General features: G+C 36.6%; 1 protein-coding gene across 7 annotated transcripts in view; it reads left to right on the top strand.

The window, feature by feature from the left end:
- The window catches only part of REV3L (REV3 like, DNA directed polymerase zeta catalytic subunit), a 247,878-nt gene that overhangs the window by 174,228 nt on the left and 57,808 nt on the right, over positions 1-15,842 (top strand). For all 7 annotated transcript variants that reach the window (XM_081251232.1, XM_081251233.1, XM_081251234.1 and 4 more), the window contains 4 exons: positions 122-201; positions 1,523-1,648; positions 13,703-13,895; positions 15,061-15,172. In XM_081251232.1, coding sequence (XP_081107358.1) covers positions 122-201; positions 1,523-1,648; positions 13,703-13,895; positions 15,061-15,172 — 511 coding nt within the window. The remainder of the gene's footprint in view (positions 1-121; positions 202-1,522; positions 1,649-13,702; positions 13,896-15,060; positions 15,173-15,842) is intronic.

Here is a 15,842-nt window from a genome sequence, read left to right as displayed (position 1 = left end):
ATAGGACAATACTCATGAATGGTACCTAAGAGTTTGGAAAAACAACAACAACAACAAGAAAACAAACCCCACAGAAGCAGGCAATTTTGATGTGTGTTAAATATAAAATTTCTTTCTACAGAACCAAAAACCCAGAAATTGAGTCATAAGAAAGGAAGTAACACTGACGCTTTTAGAAGAGTACTCTTAACACAAGCAAAGGTAACTATGCTAAACATATTTAAAGATCAGTGGATAAGATCCATTCTTATTCTTAGATTTCAGTTAGATAATTGATAACTTTGTGTCTCAATTTTTTAATAATTTTATTATATTTTTGCATCATTTTATTTACATATCTTTGAGACAACAAGAAATTGCCTAATTTTTTTAAAGTTTTTTTTTGTTGTTGGGATCTAAAAGATTCTTATATGTAAATACAAATATTACAGAGAAAGTGAATATGATAGCCAAAATGTGGATTATGAGGATACAAATACATTAACTGATTACTGGCAAAATCAGAACAATCCAATGACAGCAGAGCTCAAGTAAGTGATTTTTGATCCCACCAAAAATATATCCTTTTTCTTGGTTTATTACTTTTTTCTCAAATATAACATTGATTTTTCAGTTCATTTTACTAAGTAGCAAAGGAAAGCAACATTATTTACTACTGAAACTCTGAAAAATCATAAATGTCTTTATTCAAATACTAAAAATTGTGGTAATACTTAACCTAGAAATATATGGTTATGTGAAAAAAGTATACATTAGACATGTATCCTTAGAAATATATGATAGTGATCACTTCTGTATCGGTCACCTCTCATAAATATCATTAACTACATAAAATATATTTTAGTATTTTTATTTTGAGATTATAAATGCTTTTTAAAACTTTCATTTTTAAATCAGTATTATTGAATTACAAGTCATATATATTAAAAATAAGTACGAGTGTATTGTGAACATAAATCAACACTTTGGGGAAACTTGTTAATGGATGTGGAAATCAGAAAAAAATATTAAAAAAATAGATTCTATTCTTTCTAACCCCTTGAAAATTATTTATGCTTTAGTTTATCTTTCAGATACATGTTGTATTAGGGTAAAATAAAAACCCACAATTTCAAATCTTCTTTAAACTTTAGCCAAACTAGTCACAAATACATTGCTTGCTTGCTTGCTTGTCATACTTCCAAGAAAGTTCAAGATAAATGTCCATGTGGTAAAATGTCAACTCTCTACAAGACTATTATTTTCAATATTTTGGGTTTGTAAATTCAAAAATCAATTTATGGTTGGCTTACAGATTATATCAGATATTTCTTCATATATACAGTTCTGGTAGCTTGAATTACTAGCCTGAAAAACAATGCTAATAAAATACTTAAGTTTCTTCTTGGATCTAAAGAGATGATGCTAGTTTATCGTGTATTACTAAGTACATAAAGTATGTTGTCTAAGCAGAAATAAGTAATCAAAAGAAAGGAAATAATTGCTCATTTATCTTTTTCTGGCTCTGTGTTTTTTTTAATAGAATCAATGTGCAGCAGTAAATACTCCAAAGAAAGACACTTCCCAGATTGATGGACCATCTTTAAACAATACTTATGGTTTCAAAGTCAGCATACAAAACTTACAGGAGGCAAAAGCTTTACATGAGGTAAAACGGTAACAGTAAGGACACATGCACTTTAACTCTTACATTTTATTCTATGGTACAAGTACAGAAATTTTTTACTGACAGAGGAATACATTGAATTCTATACCTGTTAATCTTTATTTTGTTCTTATTATCCTTTCTATTTTATATATTTATATAAAACAGAAACTTTAAAACTAGTCATCAGTTATTGAGACTGCTTTATGGTCTCACAATTTTCACAAAGCTTATACCTGAAATTTAAAAAGAAGCTAAAATTAGAAAAGGTTTTTTAGCTATTGGAAACTCTGTATGTTACTCTGGGATTATATTATATCCCATCCCAAATGTGATGTCTACTTGTGTTTTCTATTTGGTTGGCTCAGTGGATTAGTGCTTGCTACAGTTCATTTGTTCACATAATCTTTATAACCCAGTTACCTTCACAGCACAGACTGTATGCAAAAGACTAGGAAGCTATCTTGTAAAAATGTACATTCTCACTGGAGAATATGTATGAATGGTTCACTGTAAATTTATGTGTATTAAAGAAAACACAACAGTAACATATGTGACTGGCAATGAGGTGAAAATTAGAATATATTTTAATTGTTTATACCTGTCCTGTCAGTATGGTAGCCACTAGCTACATGGCTATTGAGAATTTTTAATTGGGCTTATACATCTAGGAATGGAATTTTAAATTTCGTTTAATTTTAACTAATTTGTTTCCATTAAAAATTTTGCAACCTCATTGAGATGTGCTATAAATGTAAAATGCATTCTGCTTTCAAAGACTTAATAGGAAAATAGAATATAAAGTACCTTATCAGTAATTTTTTATATTGATTACATGTTGAAAGGGTAGTTTTTGATGTATTGGATTAAATGAAAATATTTTAAAATTAATTTAACCTATTTTTACCTTTTTTTAATGTGACAACTAGAAAATTTAAAATTATGTATGTGACTTTCATGATATTTCTTTTGGTCAGTGCTGGTTTATACAGTTGTTTTATGTTTTTGCCCTTATAGCAGAGAATCTGATTGTTTTGTTGGTTTTTTGGTCTCAAGTCAGTTCTGTCTTCTAAGAATTGGATGAGTAGACTAAGAGGAAAATTTAAATATTGTCCTCATTTTTACCCTAAATTTGAACTAAGAATTGTACTTTTGAGAATTAGATTGGGACATAGTCTAACTCTCTAATTGTTTATTTGTACATTTTTTCATTCAACAGCATTCATTTAGTTCCTTTTTTTGTTTGTTTTTTGTTTTTAGTTCCTGTTTTATACCTGGCCTTGTACTCTCCCCTGAAGCCCAGATAAATTAAGTAACAAACTCAGGAATATTTATCTTATCAAGTACACACCCAAAATTCGAAATTTAAAATACTTTGTTAAAAAATATTTATTAAAGCAAATTTGATAGACCTTAACAAAAAGACTTGTTACATTTGGTTTTTCTGTTACTATTTGAAAAACGTATTCTTCTTCCAGTACTGTTATTTTATTCTGTGTAACCCTGTTTCAGAATCCTGGGCCTTCTTGAAGTTAAAATCACTTTGGGGATCCAGCAGATTGCTCGTAGCTTCCCATCACATGCTTCCTTCATCTCAAGGCACACTCCAAATAGCCACCTGGTGGTCAAATAGGGAATGAACCAAAAAAATATCTACTATACTCTATTCTGTTTTCTACAAAATTGTGCTCACAGCATTTTTTCCTGTTTCCCATTACCCTGGGCTAATCTCTCTCTCTCTTCTGCATATAAATACTCAATTCAGAAGAGAAAATTTGCAATCGTTGCCCTTTTTTTTTTCAACGTCTTTATTGGAGTATAATTGCTTTACAATGTTGAGTTAGTTTCTGCTGTATAACAAAGTGAATCAGCTATATGCATACGTATATCCCCATATCCCCTCCTTCTTGTGTTACCCTCCCACTCTCCTTATCCCACCCCTCTAGGTGGTCGCAAAGCAGGAGCTGATCTCCCTGTGCTATGCATCTGCTTCTCACTAGTTATCTATTTTACATTTGGTAGTTTATAGATGTCTTTGTTACTCTCTCACTTCGCCCCAGCTTACCCTTCCCCCTCCTTGTGTCCTGAAGTCCATTCTCTACGTCTGTGTCTTTATTCCTGTCCTGCTCCTTGGTTCTTCAGAACCATTTTTTTTTGATTCCATATATATGTGTAAGCATACAGTATTTATTTTTCTCTTTCTGACTTCACTCTGTGTGACAGACTCTAGGTCCATCCACCTCATTACAAATGACTCAGTTTCGTTTCTTTTTATGGCTGAGTAATATTCCATTGTATGTATGTGCCACATCTTCTTTATCCTTTCATCTGTCGATGGACACTTAGGTTGCTTCCATGTCCTGGCTGTTGCAAATAGTGCTGCAGTGAACATTGTGATACATGACTCTTTTTGAATTATGGTTTTCTCAAGGTATATGCCCAATAGTGGGATTGCTGGGTCATATGGTAGTTCTATTTTTAGTTTTTTTAGTTTTTTGTTTTTTGTGGTACACAGGCCTCTCACTGTTGTGGCCTCTCCCGTTGCGGAGCACAGGCTCCGGACGCACAGGCTCAGTGGCCATGGCTCATGGGCCCAGCCACTCCACGGCATGTGGGATCTTCCTGGACCGGGGCACGAACCCGTGTCCCCTGCATCGGAAAACGGACTCTCAACCACTGCGCCACCAGGGAAGCCCTATTTTTAGTTTTTTAAGGAACCTCCATACCGTTCTCCATAGTGGCTGTATCAGTTTACGTTCCCACCAACAGTGCAAGAGGGTTCCCTTTTCTCCACACCCTCTCCAGCATGTATTGTTTGTAGATTTTTTTTTTTTTTTTTTTTTTTTTGCGGTACATGGGCCTCTCACGGCTGTGGCCCCTCCCGCCGCGGAGCACAGCTCCGGACGCGCAGGCCCAGCGGCCATGGCTCACGGGCCCAGCCGCTCCACGGCATGTGGGATCCTCCCGGACCGGGGCACGAACCCACGCCCCCTGCATCAGCAGGTGGACTCCCGATGACTGCGCCACCAGGGAAGCCCTGTTTGTAGAATTTTTGATGATGGCCATTCTGACCTTGTGTGGTGCTACCTCACTGTAGTTCTGATTTGCATTTCTCTAATGGTTAGTGATGTTGAGCGTTCTTTCATGTGTTTGTTGGCAGTCTGTATATCTTCTTTGGAGAAATGTCTATTTAGGCCTTCTGCCCATTTTTGGATTGGGTTGTTTGTTTCTTTGATATTGAGCTGCATAAGCTGCTTGTATGCTTTGGAGATTAATCCTTTGTCAGTTGCTTCATTTGCAAATATTTTCTCCCATTGTGAGGGTTGTCTTTTCGTCTTTTTTATGGTTTCCTTTGCTATGCAAAAGTTTTTAGTTTCATTAGGTCCCATTTGTTTATTTTTATTTCCATTTCTCTAGGAGCTGGGTCAAAAAGGATCTTGCTGTGACTTATGTGATAGAGTGTTCTGCCTGTGTTTTTCTCTAAGAGTTTTATAGTGTCTGGCCTTACATTTAGGTCTTTAATCCATTTTGAGTTTATTTTTGTGTATGGTGTTAGGGAGTGTTCTAATTGCCTTCTTTTACATGTAGCTGTCCAGTTTTTCCAGCACCACTTATTGAAGAGGCTGTCTTTTCTCCATTGTATACTCTTGCCTTCTTTATCAAAGATCAGATGATCATATGTGTGTGGGTTTATCTCTGGGCTTGCTATCCTTATCCATTGATCTATATTTCTGTTTTTGTTCCAGTACCATACATGTCTTGATTACTGTAGCTTTGTAGTATAGTCTGAAGTCCTGGAGCCTAATTCCTCCAGCTCCATTTTTCTTTCTCAAGATTGCTTTGGCTATTTGGTGTCTTTTGTGTTTCCATACAAATTGTGAAATTTTTTGTTCTAGTTCTGTGAAAAATGCCATTAGGTAGTTTGATAGAGATTGCACTGAATCTGTAGATTGCTTTGGATAATATAGTCATTTTCACAATGTTGATTCTTCCAATCCAGGAACACAGTATATCTCTCCATCTGTTTGTATCATCTTTAATTTCTCTCATCAGTGTCTTATAATTTTCTGCATACAGGTCTTTTGTCTCCTTAGGTAGGTTTATTCCTAGGTATTTTATTCTTTTTGTTGCAGTGGTAAATGGGAGTATTTCCTTAATTTCTCTTTCAGATTTTTCATCATTAGTGTATAGGAATGCAAGAGATTTCTGTGCATTAATTTTGTATCTCGCCGTTCTACCAAATTCATTGGTTAGCTTTAGTAGTTTTCTGGTAGCATCTTTAGGATTCTCTGTGTGTAGTATCATGCCATCTGCAAACAGTGACAGCTTTACTTCTTTTGCAATTTGTATTCCTTTTATTTCTTTTTCTTCTCTGATTGCTGTGGCTAAAACTTCCAAATCTATGTTGAATAATAGTCATGAGAGTGAGCAACCTTGCCTTGTTCCTGATCTTAGAGGAAATGGTTTCAGTTTTTCACCATTGAGAACGATGTTGGCTGTGGGTTTGTCATATATGGCCTTTATTATGTTGCAGTAGTTTCCCTCTATGCCTACTTTCTGGAGAGTTTTTATCATAAATGGGTGTTGAATTTTGTCAGAAGCTTTTTCTGCATCGATTGAGATGGTCATATGGTTTTTCTCCTTCAATTTGTTAATATGGTGTATCACATTGATTGATTTGCGTATATTGAAGAATCCTTCATTCCTGGGATAAACCCCGTTGGTCATGGTGTATGATCCTTTTAATGTGCTGTTGGATTCTGTTTGCTAGTATTTTGTTGAGGATTTTTGCATCTATGTTCATCAGAGATATTGGCCTATAGTTTTCTTTTTCTGTGACATCTTTGTCTGGTTTTGGTATCAGGGTGAAGGTGGCCTCGTAGAATGGGCCTGGGAATGTTCCTCCCTCTGCTATATTTTGGAAGAGTTTGAGAAGGATGGGTGTTAGCTCTTCTCTAAATGTTTGATAGAATTTGCCTGTGAAGCCATCTGGTCCTGGGCTTTTGTTTGTTGGAAGATTTTTAATCATACAGTTTCAATTTCAGTGCTTGTCATTTGTTTATATTTTCTATTTCTTCCCAGTTCAGTCTCGGAAGGTTGTGCTTTTCTACGAATTTGTCCATTTCTTCCAGTTTGTCCATTTTATTGGCATATAGTTGCTTGTAGAAGTCTCTCATGATCCTTTGTATTTCTGCAGTGTAATTTGTTACCTCTCCTTTTTCATTTCTAATTCTACTGATCTGAGTCTTCTCCTTTTTTTTCTGGATGAGTGTGGCTAATGATTTATCAACTTTGTTTATCTTCTCAAAGAATCAGCTGTTAGTTTTATTGCTCTTTGCTGTTGTTTCCTTCATTTCTTTTTCATTTATTTCTTATTTCTGATCTGATCTTTGTGATTTCTTTCCTTCTGCTAACTTTGGGGGTTTTTTGTCCTTCTTTCTCTAATTACTCTAGGTGTAAGTTTAGATTGTTTATTTGAGATTTTTCTTGTTTCTTGAGGTAGCATTGTATGCTATAAACTTCCCTCTTAGAACTGCTTTTGCTTCATCCCATAGGTTTTGGGTCATTGTGCTTTCATTGTCATTTGTTTCTAGGTATTTTTTGATTTCCTCTTTGATCTCTTCAGTGATCTCTTGGTTATTTAGTAGTGTATTCTTTAGCCTCCATGTGTTTGTATTTTTTTTACAGTTTTTTTCCTGTAATTGATATCTAGTCTCATAGCATTGTGGTCAGAAAAGATACTGGATACAGTTTCAGTTTTCTTAAATTTACCTAGGCTTGATTTGTGACCCAAGATATGGTCTATCCTGGAGAATGTTCCATGAGCACTTGATAAGAAAGTGTATTCTGTTGTTTTTGGGTGGAATGTCCTGCAAATATCAGTTAAGTCCATCTTAATGTGTCATTTAAAGCTTGTGTTTCCTTATTCATTTTCATTTTGGATGATCTGTCCGTTGGTGAAAGTGGAGTGTTAAAAGTCCCCTACTATTACGGTGTTACTGTTGATTTCCCCTTTTATGGCTGTTAGCATTTGCCATGTGTACTGAGGTGCTCCTATGTTGGGTGCATAAGTATTTACAATTGTTATATCTTCTTCTTGGACTGATCCCTTGATCATTACGTAGTGTCCTTCTTTGTCTCTTGTAGTAGTCTTTATTTTAAAGTCTATTTTGTCTGATATGAGAATTGCTACTCCAGCTTTCTTTTGATTTCCATTTGCATGGAATATCTTTTTCCATCCCCTCACTTTCAGTCTGTATGTGTCCCTAGGTCTGAAGTGGTCTCTTGTAGACAGCATATGTACAGGTCTTGTTTCTGTATCCAGTCAGCCAGTCTATGTCTTTTGGTTGTAGCATTTAATTCATTTACATTTAAGGTGATTATTGATATGTATGTTCCTATTACCATTTTCTTAATTGTTTTGAGTTTGTTTTTGTAGGTCTTTTCCTTCTCTTGTGTTTCCTGCCCAGAGAAGTTCCTTTAGCATTTGTTGTAAAGCTGGTGGTGAATTCTCTTAACTTTTGCTTTATCTTTAAAGGTTTTAATTTCTCCATTGAATCTGAATGAGATCCTTGCTGGGTAGAGTAATGTTGGTTGTAGGTTTTTCCCTTTCATCACTTTAAATATGTCCTGCTACTCCCTTCTGGCTTGCAGTGTTTCTGCTGAAAAATCAGCTATTAACCTTATGGGGAGTCCCTGGTATGTTATTTGTTACTTTTCCCTTTCTGCTTTTAATAATTTTTCTTTGTATTTAATTTTTGATAGTTTGATTAATATGTGTCTTGGCATGTTTCTCTTTGGATTTATCCTGTATGGTACTCTCTGTGCTTCCTGTACTTGACTATTTCCTTTCCCATGTTAGGGAAGTTTTCGACTATAATCTCTTCGAATATTTTCTGTCTCTTTCTTTTTCTCTTGTTCTTCTGGGACCCCTATAATTCGAATGTTGGTGCATTTAATGTTGTCCCAGAGGTCTCTGAGATTGTCCTCAATTCTTTTCATCGTTTTTTCTGCATTCTGCTCTGCAGTAGTTATTTCCACTATTTTATCTTTCAGGACACTTATCCATTCTTCTGCCTCAGTTATTCTGCTGTTGATTCCTTCTACAGTATTTTTAATTTCAGTAATTGTGTTGCTCATCACTCTTTGTTTGCTCTTTAGTTCTTCTAGATCCTTGTGAAATGTTTCTTGTATTTTCTCCATTCTGTTTTCGAGATTTTGGATCATCTTTACTGTCATTACTTTGAATTCTTTTTCAGGTAGTTTGCCTATTTTGTCTTCATGTATTTGGTCTTGTGGGTTTTACCTTGCTCCTTCGTCTGTAACGTATTTTTTTGTAGCTTTTTTTTTTTTTTTTCATGAGTGGTGCTGTATTTCTGTCTCACTGGTTGTTTGACCTGAGACGTCCAGCACTGGAGTTTGCAGGCAGTTAGATAGAGTTGGGTTTTGGTGCTGAGATGAGGACCTCCGGGAGGCCTCACTCTGATTGATATTCCCTGGGGCCTGAGGTTCTCTGTTAGTCCAGCAGTTTGGACTTGTAGTTCCCACCACAGTAACTCGGGCCCAACCTCCGGCCTGGGAACCAAGATCTCACAAGCTTCCTGGGACGGTTAAAAAAGAGAGAGAGAGAGAAAGGAGCAGTACAATATCAAAGAATAAAAAAATAAAATTAGAAAGATAGAAAATATATTATGAAAAATAAAACTATAATTGAAAGTACTGCAACAAGGTAAAATAAAACCACAACAGAAAAAAGAAAGGAGGGGAGAACAAGCCAAAAGGAGAGAACAATAACAAAGTATAAAGAATAAGATAAAATTAGAAAAATAAAATATTTATTAGGAAAAATAAAAATATTAAAGAATCAACATTGAATCAACAAAGGAAAACAGAACCCCAATCTAAAAGAGGAAAAAAGAAAAGGAAAAAAAAAGCCTTGGCTATGTGGGTGGAGTTTAGATGGGGGGTGTGACTTAGGCAGAGGCAAGGTTTAGGGTGGGGCAGGACCTAGGTGGTTGGAGGGGCAGGGGTGTTCAAGTGTGGGGTGGGGCCTCTCCTTAGCGGGGAGAGGCAGCACGTGGAAAGGAGGGCCTCTGGAGGTGGAGTTCCAGAGTTTGGAGGTAGGGCCCTGAGTGAGGGTGTGTGGGTGGGGTTTAGGCCCAGCGCTTGGGGTGGGTCTCTGAGTGTTAGAGGTGGGGCCCTGGGTGGGGGTGTAGGGGTGGGGCTTGGGCTCTACTCTGCAGGAGGGAGGCTCGGAGGGCACAGGATTAGGCCCGGGAGCCCAACAGCCCAACACCACTCCTGCACTGTCTCCCCCAGGGTCTCCCCCATCACCGCTGGACCCCTAACCATGGGTGGGTCCCACTGGGTATAGAAACTCCTTCCCTCCCCCAGCCACCCCTCAGCCGGTCCCAGAGGTCCAGCCTTTACTTTTGCTCCGCCTTTCCTCCCTCCCATTCCTTCAGGACCCGCACGGCTGGAGGGCACCTAGGTGGGCAGAGGATCAGGCCCGGGATCTCATCAGGTTCCTGTGGGTCCATGTGGGCAGGGGAAGCCTAGCCATGCTCCCTTTTGATCCTCTGCCCTTCCAGTGATCCCCCAATTTCCCCCTTCGGTCGTGGGATCCTTTCCCCTCCCCAGCCGCCCCTCAGGGGCGGCAGTCCTGGGCCACCTCCATTTCTCCTCCCCCTTCACTCCCCCCATGCCCCATGTCCTACCCAGTCGCTGGGGGTTCCTCCCATCCCCTGGGTGTCTATGGTCCCCCACTGGTGTCTGGTAGGTGCCCTAGTTTTGAGGAGATGTGAATCCACGTTCTCCTATTATGCCATCTTGACTCTGCCCCCCTTGTCCCTTGCTTACCCACCTCTTTACTGATAACACTCAGTAAATCTCTCTCTCCATCTCTTCATTCCATATGTTGGCTTAGAAAAAAATGCCGTTACGAACACTAATGCATTTTATGTCAAGGAATAAAAAGGCAAAATTTGAGTGTATAATTTGGCCTGGTATATAAATAAGTCAACCTCCAAGACTCTTTTTGACCTGAAATTGTCTTCAGTCTTCTCCATAGTCTTTCCACGTGTTCACTGTTTTCTAATTAAAGTGGGTTTTTTTGTTTTGTTTTGTTTGGGTTTGGAGAGAGGTTTTCCATTTCACATTTTTCTACATGCTTATTGTTTAAAAGAATAAATCCTGAAGAGTATATATTTAAAGGTAAAAGTTCTTTTCATTAGCTCCCCATTTTACTTGGTTTGATTTTTTTTAATATTACTTGTTTTTTTAAAAAATAGAAACAGCAATATTTATTTCTTAAGGAAAGTGGTGGATTTTTGGAAATTTGTTTTATTATTCCATATTCCTTATACATGCATTATTAATGTTCTTATATTTTAAAAAGTACTTAATAACAAACAAAGTTACTAATGAATGCTTGCACTATAACATACATGTACATGGTGCAAAAATTTCACATCATGACAAAAAGATTACCACAATGTTCATTGCAGCTCTGTTTACAATAGCCAGGACATGGAAGCAACCTAAGTGTCTATCAACAGATGAATGGATAAAGAAGATGTGGCACATATATACAATGGAATATTACTCAGCCATAAAAAGAAACGAAATTGAGTTATTTGTAGTGAGGTGGATGGACCTAGAGTCTGTCATACAGAGTGAAGTAAGTCAGAAAGAGAAAAACAAATACTGTATGCTAACATATATAAGGAATCTAAAAAAGAAAAAAACAGGAAAAAATTGTTCTGAAGAACCTAGGGGCAGGACAGGAATAAAGACGCAGACATAGAGAATGGACTTGAGGACACGGGGAGGGGGAAGGGTAAGCTGGGCCGAAGTGAGAGGGTGGCATGGACATATATACACTACCAAATGTAAAATAGATAGATAGCTAGTGGGAAGCAGCTGCATAGCACAGGGAGATCAGCTCGGTGCTTTGTGACCACCTAGAGGGGTGGGAAAGGGAGGATGGGAGGGAGACGCAAGAGGGAGGAGATATGGGGTTATATGTATATGTATAGCTGATTCACTTTGTTATAAAGCAGAAACTAACACACCATTGTAAAGCAATTATACTCCAATAAAGATGTTAAAAAAAAAAGACAAAAAGATTTCCATTGATAAGTTAGCTTCTCTCCCACCTGACTAAGTAATCCACTTCCCCAAAAGCAATAAACAGTTTATGTTTTTTGTCTCTTTGCAGACATTTTCTATGCATGTACTTAACATTTTTAACATACATGGGAGCATACTACACTCGTTCCATTTATCAGTGTATTATGGTGGTCTTTCCATTTTAGGACATGTAGATCTGGCTCATTCTTTTGCAAATTTTAAAGGCTACAGAGTTTTCCATTCTGTAGTTTTTATGGAAGCCACATAATTTATGTAACCAGTTCCCAACTGATAGACATTTATGTTTTTAGTCTTTTTAACTTATAAAAAACTGAAAATATTATCATCTTTAGTGAACATCTTTGTGCAGAAATTTTGGCTACATATATGAATATATCTACAGGCTATTCTCAAGAGTAGAAATGCTAGATCAAAGGATATGTCTTTTTTTTTTTAATTGAAGTATAGTTGATTTACAATGCTATATTAGTTTCAGGTGTACAACATAGTGATTCAATATTTTTATAGATGATACTCCATTTAAAGTTATTATAGGGCTTCCCTGGTGGTGCAGTGGTTGAGAGTCCACCTGGCGATGCAGGGGACATGGGTTCGTGCCCCAGTCCAGGAAGATCCCACATGCCACGGAGCAGGTAGGCCCGTGAGCCATGGCCGCTGAGCCTGCGCGTCCGGAGCCTGTCTCCGCAACGGGAGAGGCCACAACAGTGAGAGGCCCACGTGCCACAAAACACAACAAAAAAACAATTATTATAAAATAATGGCTGTATTTCCCTGTACTGTATAAAATATCCTTGCTACTTATTTATTTTATACATAGTGTTTTTTATCTCTTAATCCCCTGCCCCTATCTTGACCTTCTCCCCTTCTCTCTTCCCACTGGTAACCCCTAATTTGTTCTGTCCTTTTAAAATTTTGGTAGATATTTCTAAGTTGTCCTCCAAAGATATCTACCAAATTCTACTCCCATCACTAAGGAGAGCCTTGCATTTACATTTCTTCAACAGATGGCATGCAAGATAAATACAAAATATAAATCCTTTATTAAATTTATATAATCTGAGTAATTACCAGTAGTCTACTAATTTTTCATTGCCAGGTATATGTATATTACTGGTACAATGATGGCTATAATTCTAGCTGTAATCATTAATCATCCAACATATATCTTGTTTTTCTTACCCAGAGTTTATTCTTACTCTGTCTTAGAAAGAGAACAAAGGATTACAGTTAAGAAGGGTTTTTATTAGCATAGGAAAATAAGTGTAAAAAGCAAAATATTACATTTTTTGCATTATATGTCAAAGAGAAAATGTGCATGGGCAAAAATCTGGCTATTGTGTAGTTGACACCATACAATTCTTATGATTTTTTTTTTCAGGAAAAACTAATTAAAAATCTGCCTATTATATACAAAAGTCTAAATTTAAGTAGCCCTCAGAGGATTAACAGGTAGGAGTTTCAAACTAAAAAATATCTGTGTTTTCAGTTTAAAATATAGGTAAAGCTATAATTTAATTAACTGGGTAGAAAGTAAAAAGTAAAATCAACAGACTTTGGTTTGAATGTACGACCACCTGGACTAGTCATTCTCTTTCTCAAATAGAAATTGCGAAAATTGAGAGGCACTGCATGTACTCTAGACAGATAGTTTTAAGTGTGTGTTGTCATTAAGAAATTACAGCATAAGCAGATTTTCTGAAAGAAAAACGTGAACTGATTTAACCTAATCTTAGAAGTAAAAATCTAGTTTTAATTTGTGGAGTGTTAAATTGTGAATGTGTCCTTTATAACCATTTTTTTCTGTAATTTTACACGTGTATTTCCTTAGAGTCTTAGTGAAACATACTTCTTTCGGCATGTCTCAAGAAAAATGTTTAAAAGCGTGATTTTTATTTCCTTTTATAGATACAAAATCTTACTCTAATCAGTGTGGAATTACATGCTCGAACTAGACGAGACTTAGAACCAGATCCTGAATTTGACCCAATCTGTGCTGTGTTCTACTGCATCTCATCTGACACTCCACTACTGGATACAGACAAAACAGAACTCACAGGTGTAATAGTGATTGATAAAGACAAGACAGTCTCTAGTCAAGGTATTGTTCATTTTTATTAATTTTATACCTACCTACACAAGGATGAACCTTTTAATGGCACAGTTTCTGTGCTCATGATCTAAACCAAGCAAGCATAAGGAACTCCTCTCTAAAATGTTTGCTGAGGTGGGAGTAGGAAGTGTTGTCTATAGCTTTGTCCTAAATTCATTATTTTTGAATTATTGTTAGAAGTCAGAAACAATACAATATAACGAGCTTAATAAAATTTCCAATTAGCATATCTAATTTGATCTAAATATTATATAAAATACTAATTGTTAATACTGAAGTCAAATGATTGTGTATCTCTAGGTTGGGTGGACAGCCTTCCTTATATATGCATGCTGAAGTATTTTGCTGCTAATACAGAGTTTCTCTTTACTTTAAGAAGTTAAGTTACTACTGTAAGTTAATGGTTTATAAAAGACTTAAGATATATTCTAATTTTGTTGATATCTCTTCCTAAATACATACACTTTTGGTTCAGAGGTTCTTCATATAGGATACCACGTAAGGCAGTTTATAAAATAACAGGTGTTCCTCTGCAATTTTAAATAGTAATATGTGAATTCAGTCAATTGAGGAGGAAGTCTTAACATATAACAAAACTGTACAGGAATTTGCAGTTTAATCAGTGATGTGCTTGAGCTGGCTTGTACCAGTTCACAAGCCAATTGCTAAATTTTCATGAATTTTTTGAACTAGTTGATGTCACATTGGTAGTTTCAAATTAGCCATGGTGGGAAGTTTTCACATCTTGGATATAGGCAAGCAGTACAAATCAGGGCTTTTTTTTTTTTTTTTCCTGGAGAGGTGCTCATAAGCATTCTCCAGCATACCAGAGTAAAATATTCTCCACTAAGCAAGCCTCTTCCTGTAGGAAGAAACAAAGTAGTAATATTTCTTTTTGGGTGACACGTTATCTGGGGAATTCTGTGAATGTAGACTTTTCAGGAAAATAATTGAAAATATGAAATTTGAATTTTCAGTTACATGATGTACTAGAAAACCTTTAAGAAAATTTTCAAGAAACTGAGCTAATTATATATTTATTTTGGGGAATCCTGTCTCATTTTAAAGTATTTTAGTTGCATAGTCTTACTCAAAAGTAAGGGATAATATTACTTAAACAATTATATATAATAAATATTTTGTTTATTTTTAGATATCAGATATCAGACCCCATTACTTATTAGATCTGGAATTACAGGACTAGAAGTTACCTATGCTGCTGATGAGAAGGCACTTTTTCAAGAAATTGCACATATAATAAAGAGGTATTGTTTTGTATTTTCTGATTTTTTTTTCCAGTTTTTGTTCAGAGTCCTTTTGTGCTACTGTTGATTAATATAGGTGAAAGTTAAAAATAGGAAGTGATGGGCTTCCCTGGTGGTGTGGTGGTTAGGAATCCGCCTGCCAGTGCAGGGGACATGGGTCAAGCCCTGGTCTGGGAAGATCCCACATGATGCTGTGGAGCAACTAAGCCTGTGCGCCACAACTACTGAGCCTGCGCTCTAGAACCTGCAAGCCACAACTACTAAAGCCCGTGTGCCACAACTACTGAAGCCCACACACCTAGATCTTGTGCTCCGCAACGAGAAGCCACCGCAAGGAGAAGCCCACGCACTGCGACGAAGAGTAGCCTCCACTCGCCGCAACTAGAGGAAGCCCATGTGCAGAAACAAAGACCCAACTTAGCTACAAATAAATAAATAAAAAAGAAAAAAAATTTGTTAAAAAATTTAAAAAATAGGAAACAAATCCCTTCCTATGGCCCTTGAAAGAAAAGTTAGCCCGGAAAGGATTTTGCCCTCACCTCCAACCACCATCACCATTTCCAGCAGATTAGGGATAAGAAAAAGAGTATTCTATTCTCAGGATTTGGGGCCAGTGAAAGAGAAATATTAGCTTAGCCTCTAGCTTTCCCAGTTGGATTTTAGCATTTTT

Source organism: Mesoplodon bidens, assembly GCF_964165515.1.
Source record: "Mesoplodon bidens genome assembly, chromosome: 12".
NCBI classification, from domain to species: Eukaryota; Metazoa; Chordata; class Mammalia; order Artiodactyla; family Ziphiidae; genus Mesoplodon; species Mesoplodon bidens.
The sequence above is the reverse complement of the archived record's forward strand: the minus strand, read 5'-3'. Positions and strand labels throughout refer to the sequence as shown.